Here is a 27,987-nt window from a genome sequence, read left to right as displayed (position 1 = left end):
AATTGCAGCATCACACACTCAAGATTCAACCACCTCTGAAAAAGTCTTATGACCACATGAGGTTTTGGGGGGACATCTAGATGCACACCATAATAGTAATAATCACTCAAAATGGTCAATGTGAATTTGGAGAAATAAAAAATTGAAGAGCTAACAAAAATGGTTCAAAACATGAATGACAAATGCACTAAAAGTACAAAATCCACAAAAGTAGTACCACGCAGAAATACCTGAAATAACCGTGAAGAATTCATAAAGTACAGAAATGACCTATATGAAGATACAATGTTCAAACTTGACAAAATGATAAATTACGATGAAATGCCCACAGAAGGCATGCACGCACACACAAAATGACAGACAGAGAAAGAACAAGAAAAGAGCACCTAGAAGCTACCAGGCAACACTAAAAAGACCACCCAAATATAAACTGCAATTAGAAAAAAGATAGAAGATAACACAGATGAAATTATTAATGTTTACAGATACCACAATAGAAAATTTCCCAAATATAGAAAAACAGATCAACATATAGTACAAGTGAGGCTTGAAGAACACCAAACAACTATGATTTAAAAAAAAAAGCTCACCAAGACATGTGATTATAAATTGCCCAATGTCCAATGAAGAAAAAATTTTTAAAGCAAAGAAAAATAAATAAAAATAAAAGCAGCCAAAGGGGGGAAAAATCACATATAAAAGTAAAACCATTAGAATTGCAGTGGACTTCTCAACACAAGCATTAAAGGTCAGAAGCGCTCAAAGTATTTCAAGACCTTAGGGCAAACAATTTATAAGACAGATTAGCATATCAGAAAAACTGTACTTCCAAATAGAACATTTCATGACAAAGAATATTTCAAGAGATATATAGATACAAAACCAGTAGTCCTGAAAATACTTACTATGCAAAGTAGAAATTATAAAACCAATAAAGATGAAAACACCAAGCAATGTCAATGGATAAACAATAACAGCAATAAAAGAAAGAAAAGAAAATCAAGAGTCACCAACAGAAAAAGCACAATGGTAGTAATTAATCAGCATATCTCAGTAATAACTCTCAATGATAACGGCCTTGACTCCCCAGTTAAAAGACAGACTGGCAGTGTGGATCAATAAAACAGAATCCAACGTCTGCTGCATTCAATAAACTAATCGCATCCAAAAAATATTTAAGGACTAAAAATCAGGGTGGCAAACAATATTTCATGCACAAGGACCCTGAAAACAAGCAGAGGTAGCAACTTTAATCCCAGACAACTTAAACTTTTAATCTAAAACTGATTCGAAGAGACAAAGAAGGTCACTACCCACTAGTAATGGGAACAGCCCAACAAGAAGAGATTAATGCTTATAAATATCCACTGACCACTGGTGCACCTATCTTCATAAAACAAATACTGCCAAACGTAAGCGAACAAATAAATAGTAGTATAATCGTAGTAGGGGTTCTTAATATGCCACTTTCACAAAGAAATAGATCAACTATAAGAAGTATCAATAAAGAATTATAAGATCTGAACCACAGCATTGAACATATGGACTTAAATGTATGTGCAGAGTGTTCCATCTTATAACAGAGTATTCTTTTCTGCAGCTCATGGTCCTTTCTTTAAGAATAACAACATACTAGACCACAAAGTCTTTTTAGATAAATATATAAAAATCAAAATCAACTGTTTACTATCAGACTGATGTACAATGAAAATAGAAATCAAGCACAGAAAAAAATCATGGAAAATTTAGCAGCACCCAAAAAATTAATGATATTCCTGACCAATCAGTGGATCACAGAAGGAATCAAAAAAGAAATTAAACCATTTCTAGAGGATAATGAGAATGCCTATACAATATCCCACAACATCTGGGACACAATGAAAGCAGCCTCAGAGGGAAGTTCATCACAGTGAATGCTCACATTAGGAAAACAGAGCAAGCTCAAATAAATAACCTTATAAAGAATCTTTAGATACCTAGGAACCAACAACCCAGAATCAAACAAAATTAATCAGTAAACCATAAAGATTAGAATCAAAATCAATGACATTGAGATTAAAAATATAACCACAAAGAATTAACAAATCAAAGATAAACTCTCAGCAAAACTTACAAAGAAAAAAATTACATCTACATAATTAGAAATGAAAAAGGTGAAGTTACAACACACACTATGAAAATCCAGATAACAGTAATTACTATGAAAAAACTGTATTGCAACAAATTGATAATCACTGAATAGATTCCAAAATTCATACCCAAAAAGACATAAAAATGAGGAACAACTCAATAAAAAGCAATGAATTTGAGACAGTAATAAAAAACCTACAGCTCAAGAAGCCAAGGACCAGGGCTGGCGATTTAGCTCAGTGGCATAAGTGCCTGCCTTGCAAGCAGGCAGTCATGAGTTCAATCCCCGGTACCGATAAAAAGGAAAAAGACAAAAAAAAGAAGCCAAGGACCTCATGGATTCACTGCTAAATTGTACAAAACCTTTAAGGATGTTACATTGGACCATCAAGTTACAACTGGCCTCATAGACAAACAACTTGAGTTATACCATGAATTTTAGATTTAACTCACAGAATTTTGGATTTAAATTAGAGCTGCTTTTATGGTTGTAAAGACTTATGATGCCAGAAAAACATATGTAAGTATACATAAACATCAGTTTTGAGACCAGAGGTGCATGTTTATGGGCATGATTTAAGTCAGTGACCTATAAAATCACTATGGTTATTGCTATCAAAATGGTCCCAAAAAAGCTAGAAAAACAAGCTAAAGAAGGAAGGGAAGGGAAAGAAAGCAATCACAGCTAAAAAGAAGGAAACTGTGGATAAACATGAGAATGGCATTCATGTGACCGATCCCACTAATATGTACAGCATGTCAAAATCCACCCACCTCAACAACATTAGAGAGAAAAGACTTGTACAAGGAAGCTAGTGTTGCTAAAGGTGTTACTCAAATTAGTAAGTTACAGTCAACAGTATTAGATGAAGTAGAAAGTTTATTGTAAGTGTATGAAAATGAAAGGCAGATGCCAGGTTATAGCCAGAGTCTATAATTTGTGAAAAAGGGCTATAGATGCAGATCTCATAAGGGATAACATCAATGAGTGATAACAGTAAAATATTTGGTGCCAAAAGGGGTGGTTTAACAATCTTAAAGCAAGAACTGAGATTCATAGCTTCATTGGGCAAGGGGAAACAGCCAGGGCTTTGAAAATTACATGTATCAACTCTGAAATGATGACACAAAGAAATGGCTTTTGCTCTCATCAAATTTTCGGTTTCAGTGATGAAACTAGCTTTGGATCACTTGTTTGAACAATGATGTCACATCACACTACAGAACAGTGTTAAAAGACAGAAACAGACTACCTTACTTCAGCGTTTAGTTTTGAGAAGGTTGAGACCTAAACAACCAGAAGCAGGTCTCAGTGAGCTACAGACTCTCCCAAGAAGATAAAGAACACCAGAGAGACAGATTCCTAATGTTCTTATGGAAGAGAATTCTTTTTCCAAACAATAACCATCTTTATTCTCACCCTCCTTACCTACAAGTCAAAGATTTCAACTAGAATGCTAAGTACAGTACGAAATTGTTATTTCTGGTAAGCTAGGAATATTTTATAAAATTTTGGTGAATACATTAGGAAAATTATTGGTGTTTCTGGTAAATTATACATACTATACAAGCATTTTTATTATGAAAAGGTTAATTAAGAGGTGCTTTGGAGGGTTCAGAATACATTATGGGTATTTCTATGATTTGTCATGGGAAAAAAGAGCCCTGACTTACAACTAACGAGTTACAATCAGTCCTAGCAAATGAATTGACTTTGTAAATCACTATCATCAATACTTTCAAGCACTTCAAAGAAACTGAAAGGGATAGAGTGCTTCCAAAGTCATTTATGGAAGCTATCACTCTGATCCCAAAATCAAATAAAGATTCATCTAAAAAAGAAAACTACAAACCAAGTGTAGTGCATGCCTATAATCCTGCATGCCTATAATCCCAGCACTCAGGAAACTGAGGCAAGAGGATCACTGCAAATTTGAGATCAGCCTGGGTGACAAAGTGAGCTCAAGACCAGCTTGAATTGCACAGTGATTTTTTTGCCTCAAAAATACAAAAATAAATAAATACATAAATACTATAGACCACCTCTCCTTAATGAATACAGATACAAAAATCTTCAACATCTTATCAGCAAATAGAATGCAACACATCAAAACAATCATACAACACAGGCAAGTATTCATCTATGAGACACAGTCAACAAATATAAAACACCACATAAATAGAAGGGACAAAAACCACATAATCATGTATCAGTAAATGCAAAAAAGGCTTTTGACAAAAATTCCAAATCTCTTCGTGAAAAGAACCTTGAAGAAAATAGGTACAGAAGGACCATACTTGAATATGATAAAAAATTATTTATGACAAAACCATGGCTAAAGTCATATAAAATGGGGAAAAACTGAAAGCATTCCCTCTAAAATCAAGAATAAGACTAGGATTCCCACTGTCACTACTTGTATTCAACACAGTACTTGAAACAGAACACTCAAACAAAAGAAAAAAATAAAAAGTATTCATATAGGAAAGAAAGAACTCATATCACCATTATTTGAAGACAACATGACACTCTGTATCAATAACCCAAAGAACTCCACCAAAATCTTAGAATAATCAACTGCATCAATGTAACAAGAAACAAAATACAAAAATAACACACAAAAAAAAAAACCACACAAAAATAAATCAGTAGTATTTTGAGTACACCAATAACAAACTCAATGAGAAAGAACTTATGAAAATTGTACTATCTCTGGTAATATCAACAAAAACAAAACACCTAAGAATTAACCAACAAAGTGAAAGACCCACACAAAGAAAATTACAGTACTATGAAAAAGGAGATTAAAGAGAACATCAGAAAATGTGAAGATGGCCCCTGCTTATTAGGCAGAACCAGTATTATTATCCACAAATGACTATATTCTCAAATCTGTTACACAGATTCAATGCAGTCCCAATCAAAATACCAACAGCATACTTCACAGATTTAGAAAAAACAATCCTAAAATTCATACTCAAATCAGAAAAGATTCAGAACAGCAAAAGCAATCTTGGGCAACAACAGCAAATCAGGAGGCAACACAATACCAAAAGTATACAACGGAGAAAAGAACCTATTAAAAAAAAATGATACAGAGAAAACTCACTATTTACATTAGACTGAAGTAAGATCCAAAGCTCTCACCCACCATTTACTAAACTAAATCAAAATGGATCAAGAAAGTAAACATTAAAATAGACACACTGAATCTGCTGGAAGACACAACAGGTAAAACATTTGAAGTCAGGTGTAGTAAAAGTATTTTTTTGTTTTGTGTTGTTTTGTTAGATAGGGTCTTATCATGTATTTCAGACTGGCCTTAAACTCCCTATATAGCCTAACCTGTACTTGAACTCCTGGCAAGACTGCTGCCTCAGCCTCTTGAGTGTTGGGATTACAGGTGTGCACCACCATGCCTTGCTAAGATGAGATTTTTTAAAGAGAATTTCAACTGCTCAAGAAATTGCATCAAGAATCAACAAATGGGATAATACCAAATTAAAAAGCTTTCACAGAGCAAACAAATTCTTAGTAGACTGAAAAGACAACCTACAGAATGAGAAAGATGTTTGCAAGCTATTCCACAGATGGAGGACTAACATCTAGACTATATAAAGAATTCAAAAAAATTAATCACCTACAATAAAAGACCTAATCAAGAGATTGACAAGTGAAATGAACAGATGCTTCAAAGAGGAATACATATAAATGGTCAACAAATACTATATGAAAAAAATGTTCAAATCTCTGGTCATTAGAAAAATGAAAATTAAAACAATACTAATATTCCATCAGGGGGCTAGGGGTTTAGCTCAGCTGCCTTGCAAGCAGGCAGTCGTGAGTTCAATCCCCAGTACCGATAAAAATGAAAAAGACCAAAAAAAAAGATTCCATCTCACATCAGAAAAAATAGTGATCATCTAAAATTCAAAGAATAAAAAATATTTGCATAACTGTTATGAAAAAGAAATTTTCTACATTGTTGGTAGGAATGTAAATCAGTACAACCATCCTAGAAATCAGCATGGAGATTTTTCAAAGAACTAAAACTTAAAATCCATATAACCTAGCTAGTTCCTTTCTAATTATCTTCCCAAAAGAGCTAGACATAATACTACAGCAATACATGCATACCAATGTTTATAACAACACAATGTCTACTAGCTAAATCCTAATAACCCCATCAACAGACAAATGGATAAAAATGCTACCTATACAAAATGGAATACTACTCGGCTATAAAGGATAAATTTAACACATTTGTAGGAAAATAGATGCATCTGGAAAATGTAAGTGTTGAGAAAAATTAGAAACACAAGCTTAAATGTATGGTATCTCTCATTTGAGTTAGGCAAAGTACAAACAAAAAGACTAATACAAGATAGAGAAAACATGGAGGTAGATTTCTTACAAATAGGAAGGGGTGGAGGAGAGCAAGGAGTAAAGGGGGAAGGAAAGAAGAATTAAGTAGAATTAAGAAATGCCATATACGGGGCTGGGGATTTAGCTCAGCGGCATAAGTGCCTGCCTTGCAAGCAGGCAGTCGTGAGTTCCATCCCTGGTACCGATAAAAAGTAAAAGACAAAAAAAAAAAAAAAAAAGAAATGCCATATACAGCAACTCAATGAATGTTAAACATTGTCATAAATATGAGCTAAGAATAATAACAAAAATGAAAATGGGGTAAGGGAATTTAGATGGGTAGAACGGGGAAAGTTTTTTTTTAAAAGATTATATACATATATCCACTCTCTCAGATGGATGTAAGCATCATATACTGCAAGTATGTACCAATAACCAAAAAACACCAAAATTTCAAAATATCCAGTCTTTAACAAAAGAGAAACAAGAAAGCAAAGCCCACTCATGGAGAGGAGAATAAAAAGGAAATCAGGCAACGCACTTAATAGACAAATTGACTATTTCAAATAATGTTACAAGGAGCTAAGTCAGCCATGTGATTTACCATCAATACAATGTCAGTGATAGCTAAGCAACTATACTGTGTGAAATGCACTTTAAAAGAAGCAGAAGTGATAGCTCACTGGCAGAGTACCTGCCTAACACATACAGGACCTAGGTTTTTCTCCCCCTAAGCAGAAAGGAAAAAATAAAACCCCAAAAGAAAAATTGGTAAGACAACTAACAGAACAGATGCAAGACATATACAAGTCATACGTCTGATAAGTTTAAGATGTAGAATTTATAAAGATCTCTTAACCGTAAACAACAAAAGAGCAAAAATTAAAGAATGAAAAATAAACTAAAATGAGCCAATACTTTAACTGTAATTTTTCTAAACAAGTATTTGTAAAAGATGTTAATATTCAAGAAGCACCTACAAAGATGTTTCACATTAATATTCATTAGAGAAATGCAAAACAAAACCACTATGAGGTATTATTTCACAACAGGATGATATTATAATAAAAAAAATCCAGAAAGCACAGTGGTGCCTCATTTTATGAACTTAATTTGATTTTATGATTTTGGGGAAGATGGCTGCATTTGTGCTTGTGTGAGAAAGATGGTCATGATCATGTTCATCACTGGAGACAAAGTTTGTGAATGGAAGCAAAATTTTACCAAATGCTTTGTTTGTGAATTGAACTATTTGCGAACAGAAGCATTCATGAACCAGGGTATTACTGCGACAAGTACTGAAAAATGTGAAAAAACGTAACTCTTATGCTGCTATTATAAATGTAAAATGGCTGGATGTAGTGCTGTACACCTGTAATCCCAGCACTAGGGAGGCTGATACAGGAAGATCACCACGTGTCTGAGGCCAGGCTACAAAATGAATTCAAGGCCAGCCTGAACTACATAGTGAAATCCTGCCTCACAAAGACTAAATAAATAAATAAGAGAGAAAATGGATCTGGAAAACAACCTGGCAGTTCTTTATCACTTAAAGAAATGATCAACATACAAACCATATTTCATATTAACATATGTTCAAAAGACTTGAAAACACATACACAAATAATTAATTAAAATGTTCATAGAACACTCTTCCCAATAGGTAATGGAAACAATGCAAATGTCCATTAACAGAGTAATGCATTAATAAAATGCAATATGTGTGTAATGTTTACATAAACGCACACATACACCCTCCCCAAATAACCGAATAGTCATTAAAAGGCATTAAGTACAGATGTATACTACAATGTGGATGCTCCTGAAAAACATCATGTTGTGTTAAAGTGGTTACACACAAAGGTCCCACATTGTATGACTCTATTCATATAAAACAGGTAAATCAATAAACAAAGAAAGATAATTAGTTGCCAAGGGCTAAGGATAGAAGGAAATGAGAAGGTCCTGTTTAATAGGCACAAAGTTCCATTTTGTGTTAGCAAACAATTTTGGAACTAAATGGAGATGACTATGAATTATGAATATATTGAATGGTCAAGAATTCTATTATATTTGGAATGACTAAGTATTCCATTATATGGGGGGAGGGTGTGGGGGAGTGTTTATGTATACATTATACACATACTATATTTTGTTAATGTATTATTAATCTGCTAATGGACATTAGTGTTGTTTCCACTTTAGCTATTGGGATATGTGTTTCTATGAACATGTTCAACAATTATTTGTGTACACTTTAGAAGTTCATTATTTGAATTTTATTTGCACAAAAACTCAAAATATTAGGAAAACAGAAAAAGCCACTGAACTGGACATGGTAACATTTAATCAAACAGCAGTGTTTCAAAAATACTATTATTTTGGAAAAACTGAAAAATTATTACAGAGTGGTCATGTAAAAGGATGGTGCAACTACACGGAGCTCAGTATTGATGATCTAATGGAAAGTATAACTCAGAGAAAACCTGTGTAAACCCTCAAGCTTCTTTTGCTCTTAACTTTTATAACTCATTAATTTGGAAGGCCACTACCTTGGCTTTAGATGAGATTTCTGACTGAAGCGAACTGCTTAAATGAAGCAAACTGCTTAAAATTGTCTTTAGTCACCTTGCTCAGGGGAAAGATGCCTTTGTATCTTAATGATTAACTGCAAAGTTAGCTACTTCGGGGAAAAGGAACTAAAAAGACATGAGTCTGCTAACTCACTGTTAAGTAACTTTTCACTAGATTTACAGAACCCAGGACATCTGATGATCTTCAGATAACATCAAAATGTGGGGCCAAGAACTCGCTAATCTTGTTCTGATCCAATGTTCACACCTCAGTGAAATAAGTTTTCTGCCAGGCATGGTGGTGCATGCCTGTAATCCGAGCACTCAAGTAGCTCAAAGAATCGCTGTAGTTCGAGGCCAGCCTGAATTACATAGTAAGACCCTTTAATTAAAAATGGAATGATGTTTAACTTGTTGGGAAATGTGTTTATTCAAAAACTATACCTACACCACACACACACACACACACACACACCCCAGACACTAATCCAGGAGACTACAGTTGAGGATATTCTAGCAGAAAAACAGAAAAAAACATTCCAAGTTACAGAAATAGTGATGGAGAGCTTGAGTGTACAATTTAGCATTAGACTTCTGCCCACTGTCCCCATTCCTCTTTTCTCTCCCTAAAAAGTACTTTGTGCCTGAGCTCTCTAAAATGGACCTTTGAAGATGACTGCCCCTCCACTCTGTCAGGGCCAGCCCTTGATTTCCAATATAGCATAGTGATGCATGTTTATAATTCCAGGACTCCGAGAGACTAACGCAAAAAGACCTCAAATTCAAAGTCAAGCCCACTGTAGGCAACTTAGCAACACTCTATCTCAAAATTTAAAAAATCAATAAATAAAACTAAAAAAGCCAAACCAAACTCACTTAATTGCTTTCCATCAACTCTTGTCTTTCCAATATTAGCTTTTGAGGAGCAGGCGGGTGGACCTCAGCCCAGTAGTAAGAGTTAATCAAAAGACAGATGTTTCAGAAAATAAGTTATAATTTAGCAACTACTATAAAATGAATGACAAGAATTAGTTTTCAACAACTCAAGAACTGTCAACAAGAATCATGGGAAGATGTTCCTTCTAAAATTTTCCAAAAGTTCAAAGGCTGTCAGTAACAAGAAAAATGAGTTATTAATTTGTGGAGATCACTGTCTGAGGCTACAAAGAATCATCCAAGCACAAACACACATTAAATGTTAAAGAGATGTGAACTTGCACCTTAAATGAAAAATAATCAAAAACTCAGGCTTTAAAAACACAAGATAATAAGCTGGGCATGGTGGCATATGCTTATATCCCAGCACTCAAGAGGCCAATGCAGGGTTACTGAAAGTTTGAGGCCAGCATGGTTACACAGTCAATTCAAGGAGAGCCTGAACTACAAAGAGAATCTCTGTCTTACACACACACACACGCACATGCACACGCACACGCACACACACATAGCTGGATCTAGGAGAATACTGAAAAGCAAGGAATCATTCTGTTCTATTGTTCACTCACATTCAGTTTTAATTTAAAATCTTCAGCAGTACTACTAAAATGTAACAATAATTACATAACAATATCACTACAGAAAGACCTGTGTAAATTGAGAACCAAGATTGTTATCCTAAATGATCTACTACAAAATTACACTACAGAAACAGTATTAACTAAAAGTTTCACATCAAACAAGGTAAACAAAAGAGAAAATAACATTTAGCCTGGAAGATATTTTATATGTAGGTTCTACTCAGATTTAACTACAGTTTGGATTTTAGTTGTGAAAAAAGTGATTTAAGTTTAAAGGAACACTTCTCCCTCCTTTGTAAAATATAGGTCCTGCAAGGGATTTACATCTCAAATTTCTTGAAACTATGCTTATATTTAAAACAGACTAATAGGAAGCTTTATTTACTTATGCTAGAATAAATGAACTGATTAAAATTTTCACTTTCTTAGCTTTGGAATATATGTGTTCATTTTGGCTGGCCAGAAGCCCTGGTACTGTATATTAATATATACCTATGTTCAATAAAAACAAAAAGAAATTATTAACAAATATGGGTTAATAAGGTAACATTCTTTAAAATGTCATGGAAAATAAGTAACTAATATAAAAAGAATCCCTTAAAATATTATTTAGCACTAGTTATGGAATGCTAGATACCAAGCTTTCATCAGTGTCAAAAAAAAAAAAAAAGGTACTAAGTTAGTTTCTAATCTCTATTATGTCACTTAAAAGTTCAAAAAAGGAACTCAGAAAAACTAATACCTCATCATCATTACAAAGGTACTTAGTTAAAATGAAATAATCCAAGTGAGATAGATCCTTCATCTAATAAAATTGGTGCCCTTAAAAAGAGGGAAATTTGAACATAAGCACACATACAGAAACAATCCCCACGAAGATAATTTAAGAGATTAAGGGAATACTTCCAAAAGACAAAGAACATCAAACATGTCAGCAAACCAACCGAAACTACAAGAGGCATGGAACAGAGTCCTCTTCATACCATCAGTTTTCAAAAAAAAAAAAAAAAAATCAATCTTCCAAACTCCTTTTTCTTACACTTTGATCCTCATCAACTAAGAGATAATAATACATTTCGGTTGATGAACCACTCTGTTCATGTACTACTTTTAAGCAGTCCTATGAAACTAATATAAAAATTCTTTTTACTTTCAATACTTAGAATTTAAACGAACATTATAATTAACTTTGAGAAAAACCAAGGAATAAATTATAAAAATGATACATGGCAATATGATCAAAGTCAGCATACAAACCTGTAGTTCAGTAAGAACTGTTTTGTGCCTCTTGTTACATTCGATCTTTTCCACACGAGATTTCAGTTCTGCTAAAGTCTTATCAAAAACAGCACACTGCAGTGCACACAATTTTTCTTCCAGCAACCACTGCATAACCTAAAGAAATACATATTCCTTAGTTATACAAGGGCAACTCAGCAAGTAAAAAGACAGTATTAAGTCGGGCGTGGTGGCTCACGCCTGTAATCCCAGCCTCAGGAGGCTGAGGCAGGAGGATCGTTGCAAGTTCAAGACCAGCCTGGGCTACAAAGTGAGCTCAAGGCCAGCCTGAACTGCATATCGACACTCTGTCTCAAAAAGACAAAAAAAAAAAAAAAAAAAGACAATATCAATAGTATTAAGATAGCAATGCATTAAATAAATAAAACATGCTTACTTTAATAAATATAACCCATAAACCTATGGTATCTACAGAAATTTTATATATCGAGAGTAGTATATGCTACAAATTTCCAGAGAGTAAAAATTTGAAAAGAATTTCAAATTTTACTGTTTTCTTCCCATACTGTCTTACCACATTCAAACTACTTACAGGAAATTGGTTAAGGAACTGGTTTTCCAATTTTCTAATGTTATAGACTGATATTTTATAAGATATACTAAGAATGTTACACTCCATAAAACATTTCTAAGTACACAAAATTTCCATCTCATGATGGGACTCACAATAAATGAGATACTGGCATATATCCAAGAACCATTACCTGAGTTAACAATGATCTAAAGAAGAAAATTCAGAATACACATAAAAGTTTTCAAAATTTTTTCATGTATCTATACAAGTATAGGACTAAAGAAGCAATATTATCTCTATATATAAAAGAAAAGAAAATGTACAGGAATGGAGGACACTTTTATCACTTCACTCTTATTTCTAGGAAGCATAAGTATTTGTACTATATCTTAACGGAAGAACCTTGATTATAGTATGGGTATGTTGATGTATCCCAAAACGCCAGCACTCTGGAGGCTAAGGCAAAAGGATCCTAAGTTCCAGCACATACTACAAAATTTAGCAATTTTATCAGATCCTGTCTTAAAGTAAAATATGTTAAAAGATCTGGGAATGTAGCTCAGTGCAAAGGCCCAGGATTCAGTCCCTACTGTTTTAAAAAAAAAACCTTCATAATACAATTTCACCATTAAACATATACAACTTTGCAAAATCAAGTTTCACATGCATCCCTTCAAGTCACTTACTATAGTGATGTATGTGCACAGTCTCAAAATATATAAAATCCTGCATATTTTCATTATTTCTATCTCTAGCCTAAAAGACATCAAGAGAGGTTTCCAAAATCTTTGCATATGCATCCTACTGCTAGTCCTTTTAAAGTCCTTGCCCCACCATTTTTAATATTAACCATAAAGTACATAGCAATTAGAACCAAACTTGTATCATGAAATTACTTTATGAAGATTAAAGTACCAACATGCAAAACCCTGATGTTTTTCACTATGAAGTTGAACATAGGAAGAAAAAAAAGAGAAAGTTCAAACAACAGTTCAATTTTGTTACACAACAAAACCAAGATGTATCATTATGTCTCCCTTCCACTTTGAAAATCAGTTACCTTCTCCAAATAAATCATGTGGCCAAAAACAGTTTAGAGGAATTGTGAAGTTAAGTTATTAACGATAATCACATTATGTCTTAAGCTCAGCTACTTTCTTCAAATTATCTTTTGGTGGGAAACCTGGTGTCAGTAAAACAGAATACTATAATGCCAAAAACCTAGAGGAATAAAGACAGTGGTAATTTTTATTTAATAACATAGCTTTTAATTATTTCCAACACCTTTTGAAGCTTCTGGTTAATGTCTCCTTTGGCTGTAATCTTTACTTGAAATTCTGCCTCATATTCCTCTTCAATATATTGACGACGACGTTTAGACTGTACATTATCCATGTCTTCTGATTTAGAACGCTTTCTTCCAAGAAATTCATCTGAAAATAAAAACCACAATGATTAGCCAGGTGCTTTTACTCAAAATTTTTGTGCCTCTTCTCCACACTGGGTAAAATACTGTTTTTATCTATTATAACAGCATTCTCAATTAATTATTTTGGAGTTTGGGGGCTCAGAAAAACAAGTATACTGTTTTTAGCTTTAAATCTGAAATGATTTTCAGTACTCTAAAACCATTATAATGTCTAAACAACACACACAATAAATATAGAACATGAAATTTTCATATTAAAATGGAAAATTAGTTAAGTGCAGTGGTACACACCTGCAAGCCCAATTACTCAGGAGGCTGAGGCAGGAGGAGCCCAAGATCAAAGACAGCCTGGGCAATGTAGTAATATTCTGTCTCAAAATAAAACAAATAAAAAGGCTTTTCCTCTCTTTTGGTAGTAGTAGGGACTGAACCTAGGAAGTGAGGAGCTGTATTTGGATGGGAGAGGAAAGAAGAACAGGAGAGAGGAAGGAAAGGGAAGGAAGGAGAGGGGATGGTACATATCATCTCATATTCTTTCCCATTACTAAATTTTATAGCGCAAATGAATCCTCCAACAAAATACAATAATCATTCTCATACATAGACTTCCATCAACTGTACATAATTTGAACTATATCTCCTCAGTAAATATAGGAAAAATTCTTATTAACAAAATAACAATACTGCAAAAAAAAAACTAATACTGTAAAATTCTTAAGTTACCTTTAAAAATTCCAAATATATAAAAAGTAACGAATGTCATTACAGAAAGTAAAAAGTGAACATTCAGAAATCTTCACTTTACAAAACTGCTATTTCAAATCATATTAACATTTCATAAGATCATAAGCAAATCTTTTCTGGTTTTATTCAATATATAAAAAACTTCAAGCACTAAAATCCCCAAAGCCCTGAAAAGCATATTCTCTTATATAACCATACCCATACCTTTGTGCCTGTTTTTGAAATGTCAGTTTGATCTGTAACTTCTCTTATAATAACTTAGCTATAGTAATACTTACAGAGCAAGATGACAGGGAGAATTACAGAACTCAAGGGTCCTGATAGCTTGTCCAGTGATCTTCCTATCACCCTAACAACACTCAGGCCTATCCTTTCCCTTTCTGTGGAGCTCTTAAGTGAAACATACACTATCACTTATTTATATCAGCCCAGACAAAATTCCTAGTCTTGTAAGTTAAACAAAGCTATAAGTTTCTCTCAAAACAGATACCTTAAATTGTGAGCCTAAGTCAATCAAAAAATATAAATAAAATTTTAAAAACATTAAACTATATTCCAATACATTCGAGGGTACTTGAGGCAGTCATCTTTTGAAATGAGTTAATTAGATTTTAAACTGCAAGTTTTTATAAATCACCTCACGCACAGAAATGGATCGATACTCAGTGGCCCTAAAACTGGAAACAATGGATTATTTCTCAGGCTACTTCAAGTGTGTTTGTACATGCATACTTTTCTCAGAAGGCCTTTCATCTTCATCTGTCACTTGCTCTTCTTGCTCAGGTTTGAGGTCCTTTTCATTCCTCTCTACTTCTGCTAGAATAAAAATAGAAAAGGAAAATTTTTCGTCTACTGGAATTCACAACAGTTCATTAATTTACAGTTTTGGCAATCAGTTACTAAACTAACGTTTAATAAAACCAGAGTCTCAAAATGCAAAATTTTGTGAAAAAATAGCAACATCAACTGACAGAATTGAATGACCAAGTTGACATTCAACTGTTCTGTAACTCACAGTAAACTCAACATGGAACAATAATATTAAGGTTTGTTTTTTGTTATGTTTTGTTTTTGAGACTATGTAGTTTCAGCTGTCTTGAATTCACTCTTACCTCAGCCTCCTAAGCGCTAGGATTATAGTCATGGGCCACCATGTCTGGTTAATATTATGGCTTTTAAAACAAGCAATCTTACTTAGTAACTGCAGTAATAAGATTAATAAAATGTGAATACAATATTATAAAGCAGAGATTCTCTTACATTCAATTATTAAAACTACCATAAATAGCTGTGACAATTACTGAAATACTACAAACTAATAGTCAATTTGAAACTAGTATTTTGTAGAAGGTAGAATGAAGTTATTTTAATAGTTACAGGATAATGCATAAGGAAGTGAAGAGGCTATCCTAAATGCAATAACCACTTTATTTAAAAATAACCCCTATTATGGTAACAGTGTTGGGCTGGGGTTTTAGCTCATGGCACAAGCGCCTGCCTACCAAGCACAAGGGAGTTTGATCCCTCACACTCCTCCCCCCAAGAAAAGCCAAAAGGGCCTGGTCTGTCTCTCAATAGGCTTGATAAATGTTCTTTAGAGAGCAAAACTATCTTTTAATAAGAAAAAAACACCTTTACCTCTAAATGCTAGTATTATATACTGGGAAAAAATTTTTCTGCTTTTTCTACTAAGCCTACCTCCTTATTTTTACTTTCAACAACCTAGATTTTCCAGCAGACATGCTGTTGCGTAACAGTAATTCTCTCTTCCTCTTACTTATTCTAAATCTGAGAGAATGTCACAAAGGTAATCTATGCTAATCTCAAGGGGACTAAGGAAATATCACACAGGAATTACGCTTTGGTTTGACCAAGAAAGGTTTTTCATTTTCATATACTTATACAAAATAATGTAAGAGATGAGATGAGAGGCAGATACTGATGAAATCACATTTATGTTCATATAAGGAGCTTAGAATTAACCTAAAGGTAATAGGAACCTCATGAAAAAGAGGCAGGCCATCCAAGAAATGAAAGAACAGACTGGATAGACTCAAGAGTAAAGAAGAAACAAATGAATAAAGTCTTTATGGAACATACACTCAGGGTTAAAGGTTTCTGGTTTCTAACAATGGTAATATCATTTACCAGAACCCCCCAAAATTTTAAAAATGAGATTTGATTGTAGAGATTATTTGAAAAATAATTTTGTTTGCTACAAACAAAGACAAGAAACAACAACTGCGGGATATGCAATCAATTATGTATTGACTTAAATTGCTATCACAGTATTATATAAATCCCTCTTATCTGTTCCTAGTCAAAAAGTTCTTTATGCACACAGGCTGTATTTTCTACTTATCTCCTTTCTTAGCACTTAGTAAAATGTTACTCAGAGAAGGTATTTTGTAACTCTGAATGCTAATTATGAGGTTAAGAATCAATAAAGTTAAAATATCTTTCTGTATAGTCATAACACTCTCTACTTCTTCAACTTAAAAAAAATTTTATGCAAAGGTATTTATTGAACAGTTAATTAAAGCTGATAAAAAAATTCTTTAAAATTTAAATAACCTACTAACCTGAAGAACATGTTTCATTTTGTGATACAACTTCTGACTCATCTTTCTCACATGAAATATCCTCTTCATCAGAAAGGACCAAAAAGGCTTCTTTAGGCAAACTTTCACTACTTTCTTGTTTAGATGGTGAACCAAATGAAATTTCCATTTTCTCTTCCAAATCGGGATTTGTCTCATCAATTGGAAGGAGAGAAGTTTTAGAAAAGCAGGTAAGTTCATCCTCAGCAGGTGCAAGTTTTTCCAAAATAGGAATAATTTCATCTGTCTCCATAGAATCAGTGTTTTCTAAGACAGTCTCATTTTTGTCACTTTGTACATTTTCACTAATGGTTTCCACAAGGTCTGAAGAATTTTCATCTTCATTCTTTTCACCTTGGTCAATTTCCATACTGCTAGATATAGCCTCTTCTCTAAGAGCAAGTTCTGTGATAGGATCTTCTTCCTTCTTTTCATTTTCAGAGGACAGACCTGAGCAAATCATTGTATCTTCTGTTTCTGGAGTTTCTTCATTACCATCAATATTACTAACAGCTTTCTTTTTCTCATCAACTGAGTCCTTATTCTGAATTTGGCCTGAAGTTTCATCATTCTCATTTTTTTCAAGAAAATTATCTTTATTGCAACTTTGTTCTGTACTGTCAGTTTCAAGAACTGGTTCACAAACTGGTGCAGAACTTGGTTCAAAGATGGGATCAAAAGCAGATTCAGAAGTCAGTTCACTAGAGCCCAGTTCACCAGAGGCCAGATCACAAGAGGCCAGTTCAGCAGAGGCCAGATCATCAGGGGCCACCTCACCAGAGGGCAACTCATTAGAGGCCAATTCACTACAAGAAGGATCAACAGAGGGTGGATCACCAGAAACTGGATCACCAGAGGATAGATTATCAGAGGCACAATTACCAGAAGCTGGTTCACCAGAGGCTCTTTCACTAGAAACTGGTTCATCAGAATCAGGTTCACTAGAAACTAGTTCACCAGAGACAGAATCACCAGCGGCAGGATCACTAGAGCTAAGTTCTGCAGAAGCCGGATCACCAGAGGATGCTGCACTGGTAATGGGATCACCAGAAGTGGAATCACCAGAGGCTGGATCTCCAGCAGCCAGCTCACTAGAGGACAAATCACCAGAAGCTGGCTCAGGGGTTAGTTTAGAGGCTGGTTCAGGAGTTATTTTATTTGGAGACAAAGGCTCATTTAAATCATCATCTTGCTTGTTTTTTACATTAACGTGCAGAATACAGGACTTTTCTTTCAATTCTGTTTTACTCTCTTCAGAACCAAAACAAGTATCTTCAATGCCATTAACTTCTTCCTTATCTTTAATGTAGTCTATATTTTCCAAAGGAGAGGTTGGGTCCAAATCTCCATTTTCATGGCTACCATTTAAAAGCTTAACATCAGTTTTCAATAGTTCTTCTTTGACTTTATATACTGCTTCAAGTTGTTGCCGATCACTCACTCTCATTGTTTTTCGAGCCTTAAAGATTTTTTTCTGAGGTTCTTCTACACTATCCATATCGAATCTTTTAAAAAAGAAAGAGTTTAATAATTAAAACAGAAATCACTTAATTACAGAATTGCTCTTACAAGAGCAGCAAACAGCACTTGCCATGTAATTCTGAAATGACATAAAAGAACTTAATAATCCATGTGTATTTAATTATTTACATAATATGAACATGATAATGGGAATAGTTCATATTAGAAAATCAATTACTATGAACATTCCAAACCAAAAAGGACCAGTTTTCATTCCCTGGGGACTCAATGGAGCATAAATAAGAAAATCAGGCAGAAAAATAAAAGTGTGAGAATAAAACATTAAGAGGCTAGAAAAGAAGCATAAAGGTAAGAAAGAATCAAGGTACATTCAATTGAAGTTTACATTTACAACTATACCTAGTATATCAACACAATTTTAACAAGAGAGTATCTTCAAGAAAATGAAAACATTACTTGTTGATTAAAATTTTAAGCCAGCCTGGCCACAAACATGTCAGCTGAAGGTTAGGCTGGGCAATTTAGGGAAATTCTCTCGCTAAATAAATAAAGGGCTAGTAAGGTAGTTTAGGACTAGAATGCTTGCTTGCCATATCCAAGGCCCTGGGTTCAAGCTCCAGGAACCACCATCCCCCATACATACACCAACACATATATACATACACACACTAAATAAGTAAACTGATTTTAATTAAAAAAGAAAATGAAGACAACTCGCACAATGAGGGAAAATATTTGCATGTTACATATCTGGTAAGAGACTTGTATTTAGAATATATATGAAAACTGTTTATACAATATATGTGCATAGAAATAAGGTTACAACTCAATTTTTTAAAAACCAAGTACTGTAACCCAGTCTAAAACTGGGTAAAGGACTTGAATAGACATTTCTACAGAGAAAGCAACATGAAGAGATGCTTAATATCATATCATTAGGAAAATGAAAATTAAACCACAATGAGAAAACACTTCACACGTAACATTACAGATATATTGAAGAGAATATTAAGTGCTACCCAAGACATAGAGCAACTGAATTTTCATAGTATGCTCGTGTTCTATAAAATGGTACAAGGTGCTTTGGAAAACAGGCAGTTCCTCAGTATATGACTCAGCAGTTCCACTTCTGGAAATCCACCCAAAATAAAACAAAGTATGTCCATGCAAAAACACGTACACAAGTGCTCATCAAAACAATACTCGTAACAGCCCAAACTGAAAACAATCCAAACATTCAGTAAACAACAAAGACTAATAAACTATGGTATGTCCATACACTGGACTATTATACAGCTATAGAAGGAAGAGAGTACTGATATGTGATACAACGTAAGTGAACCTTGAAAACATGATGGAAGAAAGAAATCAGTCATAAAAGATCACATACTGAATGGTATCATTTATACTGTATGTCAAGAACAGGCTAATCTACAGAACTAAAAAGTAAATTATAGATAATTTAATGTTAGAGGCTTTGGGATAAAATAAGAGATGGCTGCTAAGTACACTGCTGTAATCCCAGCACTCAGGAGTCTGAGGCAGAAGGATCGTCACAAGTTCAAGGCCAACCTGTGTTACACAGTCAGTTCAAGGTTAGCCTGAATTCCACAGCAAAACTGTGTCTCAAAAATACAAAACTAAATTATTAAAAGGATAAAAAATACATATATTATAATGTGTTCTGTTGGTAAATTTAGTTAGACACTTTGATAATTCTATTTTTTCAAAGAATGAACTTCTTCCAGGTGTGGTGGTACACTCTAGGAGACTGAAGTAGGTAGACTGCCATGAATTTGAGGTCAGCCTAGATTACACAGTGAGCTTAAGGCTAGCTTGAATTAAGAGTAAAATCCTGTCTCAAAAAAAAAAAAAAAAAAGTGAACTTTTATCTTGGTTGGTATTTGTTTTATATTTGCTTTCTAGTTTAACTGGTTTCTCTCCTAACTTTTTTTTCTCTCACTTTCTTGAATGGGTTAGATTTACCATCTTTCTCCTTGAGATTCAAGTTTAATCATTAGTTTTTAATCATTACTCTTTTGTAATAGACAAACATAAAACTATAAATTTCTAAGAGCTTCTTTAGCTGCAGCTCACATTCTGATGCTTTATAACTCCATTATCCTACTAAAATAAGTGCACTGTGGTATCTTCTTTCATCTGTTAGTTAGCAATAGGTTTATTTAAAAGTTAAGGGGCTGGGGATTTAGCTCAGCGGCATAAAGCACCTGACTTGCAAGCAGGCGATCGTGAGTTCGATCCCCAGCAGCGATAAAAAATAAATGTAAAAGTTAACACATTATAATCAACTGAAATGCAGTTTTAAAAATGTAAGGTTGCTCTCATACCCAGAAATCAATCAATATTGATTGTGAGCAAGTCATGCAACTTTATTTCATGCCCACCACAGTAACTGAATGATGAATTTGGTTTGCCTAATCTAAATGAATGTCTTGTACTGGATTACTGGATGAATAGTGCAATCACTCATCCCTGGAAGTAAATCCTAAATTCCAGTACCTCAAAATGTGCTCTGATCACAATAGATGTAATTAAAATAAAAGGTAGCAAGTGGGCCATAACCCAGCATGATAGGGGTGGGGAGGGGTGTCTTTGGTTTGATTTTTTGAGACAGGCTCTCTCTCTCACCAAGGCTGGCCTCAAATTCACTGTGAAACCTGGATTTGCTTGCACTCACAATCTCCCAGTAAATTTGCTGTTTATATATTTATGTGATGTGTATACATTTAACTGACCACTAAACAGAATGAAAGAATTCTCTCAGTAGATACAGAATATTCATTTGAAAAATTCAAAATTGACTCATAATTAAATTTTCCAAAAACTAAGCCCAGAAACTCAAATCTAATAAGCATATTTACACAGAAAACTACAGGTGTCATTCGTGGTGAAATATCAGGCCAAGACAAGGTGTTCTGTAGCACCATTTCTATGTTATCTCGTGGACAGTGCAATGAAGCAAGTAAAAGAAAACAAAGATCTAGTGGTTCCTGGAAAAAGAAAACGTCACGTCAGTCAACAGTGGAATAAAACAAGTCTTTTAAGAACTAAGATGTAAAAAAGGTAAGAATACTGCTTTTACACTGCTATCCACTTCTTATCACCATTACTCATTGTAATGATAGCAGGATATAACTGTTATGGTTGGGCTCAGGGGACAGCTTCTGATACGATGCTCACTGATAGGCCTGTCTTTAAAAAACTGATCTGATGCTTGTAGGTAAGCCACATAACTAAAGGACATACAACCATGTCACAATGTGGTCAATTCAGATAAGGTCACAAAATACCAAACACGCCCACATTCCTAAATGAGAGACAGCTATTACTCTATCAATTACAGTTTTTCCTTGCCAATGATTCCCTATATAGATAAAATGTATTAACATATGTAGTTTCTAGTTACTCAATCCAAACTGAGGATTTATTTCCCCAAAATTCTTCCCCAAAGAACCCAATCTATACAATGAATAAAATCTATATTGGGCTTTGTTCTAACATCCTCACTAATGTACATTATAGTTTCCCAAAATGAGCATTCTTCCCTCCCTGCAATAAATAGTAAATGGGACTTATTCAATAAGTATGTTTACGGTGGCCTTTCGCTAATAGACATTAAACAACAGGCCTGGCCTATTTGCTAGAGATCAAAAAGCTTAAGAATCTATCCTTTTGTTAGTTTCTAGACTGTGATCACACAGTCTCTCAATTTAAGTGAATAACATATTTCTTCATCTTCTTACTCTTTTTATTTAAACTATGGAACTGAATAAAATTATAATGCAAAATTATTATGGACATTAAGGAATTATTAATTGTAGCCTAGAATTTCAACTTCAAGGTTTTTGCTTTCCCATTCCAAAGTCACATTAACTGCAAACTGTTTCTGCAAAGAAGATGCAATAAAAATTTTCTTGTCATTTTCCTTGCTGACTCGACATATAAAATAATTACATTTATATTAAGTTAACTTTTAAATATTTCCAAATAGTTTTTTCCTTTAAAAAACCTTCTACAACATAAATTCATAGATTTAAATTCCAGTTCTCTCAGGCATTTTAATGCGTAACACTGAGTAAGTAATCTAGTATTTCAATTTCTTAGTTTTAGTTCCCTTAAAAAGAAAGTAGTATCAGTACTTGCCACAGAGGTTATGACAAAGACTGAGATTTAACTAATTAACATTAACTATTGTTAAGCATTTAAAATGTAGTAAGCACTAAATAAATGTTATTGACTATAATGTTTTTAGGCATAAATGGGTCTTAGATAAATTTCTCTAACACTTGAGGTATTTTTTATCTTAGAATATCCAACATGTAAATCTCACGTTTAATACTGCCATTGCAAAATAATATTTAATAAAAATAAATATCCAAGATAAGCTGGTTTTGACAATAAATCATTTAAGTTCAGAAATCATAAAAGCACTGCAAAAAAAGTAACAACAGAATAACTACCATCCATACCCACAAGGGAGCACACTATAGCCATTTACTAAATCTTTTATGGGTTCTAAGTATAAAAACTGACGAAATACGGAAGTAGCATAAGCAACCAGTTCAAACTAGTTCAGCCATATTTGTGTAAACCAATGAACAATCTGCATTTAGAAGTCTATTTTGCATAAGCAAAGCACATTTTAGAAAGATATGCATCCAAGAAGGGTAAATTACCTGAAAATAAGTCTCCGTGGCTATGTTACCAGAATAAGACCTATCTACAGATCATTTTAAACACTGTCACCTAGATCTCAGATGCCATTTATAAAATTTCTGCAAAATGTTACTTTTTAAGGTGGCACTACTAGAATCATGAAGCTTTCGCATGGTTGTAACTTGTTTTCGCAGAAATGGCATTTATATTTTCAGCAAGAAAATATGCCATCTTTAGAAGCAACTGCAAATGTGATGAACTAGTACTTTTTTCATGAAAAACATAGTATATATTCAGATTCTAGAGCTTTGGGGAAATACTATCATTAACTAAATCTTTTCAACAGGACTTTGTATTTGAATAACCAGAGAAGGGTGTGTTACCTGCAAATATGTCTCTGACTTGTAAATTTTTGGTAAATTATTTCTAAGGAAAGCCCAACGAGCCACTTCAAGTGAAAACATTTTCTTCTCTGCTTCATCCTTCTCCACCCACTCTTTTCATTCTTCTTTCTAGCAAAAAGCTCATAGCTATGAAACAAATAAGGGAAGCTGTTTTGTCTTAGCCTACAATCTGTCTGCTCAAAAAGCTCAAGAATTTAAGTGGCTGTTCAAGAGCTGCTCACAAACTCAGCCAATGAGATGCCAGCATTCTGATTCCTGCCCAGCAACAGGAGGCGGACAAGAAGGTTTGAGAAACACAGTTAAAAAACTGTATCTGAAATACTTCAGTGTGGTTCTTTGTCTTAAGTACGCAATCTAGAACACAGTTTGCATAAAATCCCAAATCCACAGCATATGCATTAAATGTACAATACAAATAAATACAATTTATATCTTTTATGCTACTTTATCTTGCTTTAACAGATATATCAGAATGTGTTTAGAAATATAAATTTCGTACCTGAGGAATGAGTGATCATGGATAATACCTAAGAACAATAAGTTTGAATCTGCCAAATTCAAATGTAATTTTTTAAAATTCATAGTTCTTACATTTATAAAACATTTAAAACTAAAATTCTCCATAAAAACCCTAAAATTACACAATTAACATAATTTTCATACCTACCTACCACTATTAGACATTTCAAGGTCCAAAACTTAACAGTTTTCTAAACTCAAAGGACTTCCATGAAAAGCCTGGTAAAATACTGTGTTGTCTAATGCACTGAACTGATTCAGTTTATTCATAAAATGAGATTAAAATGTCTGATCCTTACTTATTTTAAGTGATTTAAATATAATTAACTACATCCTTTTCTTCTTAACTGCTTTTCATACCAGGTTATAAAAAGTGATATGAGCTTTCCTTCTGAAGCAATTAAAGAAGCATGGATTATAAAGTAAATATCCACATAAAATTTTACAAATTTTTAATAAAGTATCATGAAATGAAATAGAAATTTTTTCTCAAAATCACTGTGTATTAAATTTGCTTGGTAAACGGCTGTTTTTTTGTTGGTTTTTTTTTTTTTTCCCAGCAAACCCCATTATTCCCCACCCCCTTCATTACAGATAGACCTTGTAATTTTTCAGACATACCCAAGAGGGAGCTTGCTGCAGCCATACTCTTAGTTTATATAACCTCCCCACAGGAAAAATAAATCAACAGCTGCTTCAATGCTTCTGTCCTGCAAGGGAACTGAAATTCACTGTCTTATTGGCTCAAAGCCGCACTTGTCAAAAGCCAATCAGACATTAGCAACACAAACCTTGCCCAGCAACAAGGGAAGCAGATGAGGGCAAGTGCTCTACCAAGAATCCAAGAGTGTAAAAATAAAAGTGAATAATGAAATTGAAACATTTGTACTATAAATTAAGGGGCTGTGTTTGAATGGCAGGTTTATGGTATGATTTTTTTTTCTTACTTTAAGTAAGAAAGGCTTTCCAAACAGCCTTAAAAACTAGGTACTACCAAGATTATTCTATCAAAATGCATGCACACAAAATACTTTATTATTTAAAGTGATCTGATAAAGTATAAATTAAATATCTGATAAAGTATAATAAAATTAAGCAAAAATTTTGAAAACATTAAGCTAAACCATTTAAGTGAATGTACACGCTTCTATTTTTGACAAAGGCACTCCAATTATGTTCATCCACTGAAAATAGTATAATTTTCTGAGAGGGATACTGAAAATAATTTTTATTCAAACTTTTTTCTTTACCTGGCTTAGCAAAACACGAATCAATAGATATGACTAATAATGACCTATTCTTAAATAATCATGTTAATAATCACTGACGATTCCAAACCTCTTTAAAAATACGACTGTTGGAATGGGGATTTAGCTCAGCGGCATAAGCGCCTGCCTGCCTTGCAAGTGCATGTTCGTGAGTTCGATCCCTGGTACCAAGATACAAAAAAAAAAAGTACAACTGTTAATCATCACTGATGATTCCTCTTACAAGGAGGAATTCCTCTGGCTGCTGCTGGATTCTTTAAGAAGCTCAATTCTTGATTAAGAACTACATTTTTATCTTGACCTGATAAATTTTGCTTGAGAATTTACAATATTACTAAAAATAAAATCTGTGGTCTACAGCGAATGGCAACACTGTTTATTGCCACTGAACTGGACTAACAAACCCAATAGTGCCATGGTTCACCCAATTTGACCTGACGCACAAATACTATATAACTTGTCATTTTTGTTTAAAATCTAATTTTTTTTTTACAGTTTTAATGAAATATAATACCTACCTTCACTAGTTCTGTTAAAATCCCACAATGACTTTCATCATGTTCACATGTTCTTTGTTTCCTGGTTACTCAAAGCACCTGCTAATATTTATTACTTAAGGATCCATAGCATCCTGTAGTTCCTAATTCTTCATTTCTAGTTGGCCAATTATCATGAACCTTTTAGCAACTGAGTGCCAACATGCAACCCAAAACTCTATTATAAAGTGCCAACACTGCAATTAAACCTAAATACTAAGGTTTTAGTTTAGAAAAAACAACTTCTACATTACATTAGCATCTTTTGCCTTAAAAGAAAAACAACACATGTGCTATCGATTTGCCAATACTATACTAGGGTATGATTTTTCTCTCAACTGGCATTACAGCACTGTGAGTAGCTTTCTAACATCTTCACAAACAAAAAAGGGAATAGGAGAGGAATAGAAATGAGGGACCTTAATGACAGTAAGTGGCCAGGCTCCCCAGTCTCTAGTGATCCTGATATCATATAGTAATATATCTTCTCATCATCTTTATCTTGTGTATTGGATGATACCTTGGCTTTGCAAACTTTTAAAAATTAAACCCTCATTAATTCTGAAGATTGTTGGAGCTGAAAAACTGTTCCATTACAAAAATCAAGGACTCAAATGTTCTGATATTCAGCATTGAAAATAAAATTGATTTTTTTCTCAGTTAATAAAAAAGAAAACCTGAAAGATATTTCTTATATACTGGTTAGTCACAAATTCAATAAAATATTGAGTGAACAAAATACTTAACCCCTCAACAAATAAGTTCTCTGCCTGGTCTCACTCAAGTGGTTTTAGCTCAGACATTACAATGTGGAATGGAATATCTTCAAACTAAACTTTTAAAAATAACCCTAAACAAACAAACAAAAATTTATCTCTACCAACAATTCTTTAAACAAAGTAGGACCAAATCATGCTCTTGAAATTATGGTATTTCTATACAATGGAGTATTACTCAGCTATAAAGAAGGATCACATTGACATATTTATCAATAAATGGGCGCAGCTTGAGACCATACTCATAAGTGAAATAAATCAATCTCACATGTGTGAATACCGAATAGTTTCCCTAATGTAAGTAATGATTCAAATAGATAAAAGTATGTGGTAATCATGATTCTCCATTATGTGACCTTGAAGCCTTATAAAGTTTTCACTTATTAATTGGAATGGCTTTATTCTGGGCTGCTTGATATGGAAATATTTGAAGCTATAGTATATGAAGTTATATTCAAATATTTCAAGGAAAAAGACAGACATTATGGTAACCACTATTAAGTCGGGTTATTTGGTGGTGAAGCACTAGGTTGCAGAAACAGTCATGCTTTGACCTGTATTGTTATGTTGTTATGTCCTCTTTTATCTAAATCTCTCCCTTATTCATTAAAAAAATTATTTAGTTATTTTTTATGATTTTTTAATTAAGGGGAAAATTTTTAAAAATTAGCAGAATATATTATAATAACTTTTTTTTATTTCCTATTAACTTGATTTGAAGTCCTATAATACTCCCACTATCTTGTTTTGACTGATTAGACTGTTCCGTTCTGTATGATAGTAACAAGTTTGAGGGTATAGGCAACTACTTTGAAGGCAATAAGATTCACTGAGATGCCCATTCTGATTTGACTATTATCTCCTTTGGAAGTCCTGTAATGTTTACAATGTTTAGGTTTTATTGGTCTTGTTCTCTACTGTTTTGTTCAACTTTATAATACCTAATGAGATAGACAATTCTTTTTAAGGAAGCAAGAGGCATTATGGTAACCATTGTTGATAACCTTTTACTCTGTTTTTACATCATGTACTATGTCTATCCTTGGTTTTGACTGACCGCTTTGTTTTGCCATATTTGACTTTATTCTCTTCCAAAAAAAAAGTAATAAGAACTAAGGAGTAATAAAACCCAAAATGTGTAAATTTTGTTGTA

The 27,987-nt window shown here is 33.5% G+C and overlaps 1 protein-coding gene across 13 annotated transcripts in view; it reads right to left on the bottom strand.

The window, feature by feature from the left end:
• Atf7ip (activating transcription factor 7 interacting protein) overlaps positions 1-27,987 on the bottom strand; it is a 185,917-nt gene that overhangs the window by 66,538 nt on the left and 91,392 nt on the right. For 9 of the 13 annotated variants that reach the window (XM_063238259.1, XM_013153081.3, XM_063238258.1 and 6 more), the window contains 4 exons: positions 17,155-18,677; positions 15,305-15,388; positions 13,684-13,832; positions 11,844-11,981 (listed from right to left, as the gene is read on the bottom strand). In XM_063238259.1, the coding sequence (XP_063094329.1) occupies positions 11,844-11,981; positions 13,684-13,832; positions 15,305-15,388; positions 17,155-18,670 (1,887 nt within the window). In that variant the 5' untranslated portion in view covers positions 18,671-18,677. Of the gene's footprint in view, positions 1-11,843; positions 11,982-13,683; positions 13,833-15,304; positions 15,389-17,154; positions 18,678-24,875; positions 24,901-27,987 lie in introns of those variants that run through there. The other 4 variants (XM_013153078.3, XM_013153079.3, XM_013153080.3 and 1 more) reach the window with 2 other exon arrangements.

This window comes from Cavia porcellus, unplaced genomic scaffold (genome assembly GCF_034190915.1).
Source record: "Cavia porcellus strain 051 isolate PalLab524CR breed Dunkin Hartley unplaced genomic scaffold, mCavPor4.1 scaffold_27, whole genome shotgun sequence".
Taxonomy (NCBI): domain Eukaryota; kingdom Metazoa; phylum Chordata; class Mammalia; order Rodentia; family Caviidae; genus Cavia; species Cavia porcellus.
The sequence above is the reverse complement of the archived record's forward strand: the minus strand, read 5'-3'. Positions and strand labels throughout refer to the sequence as shown.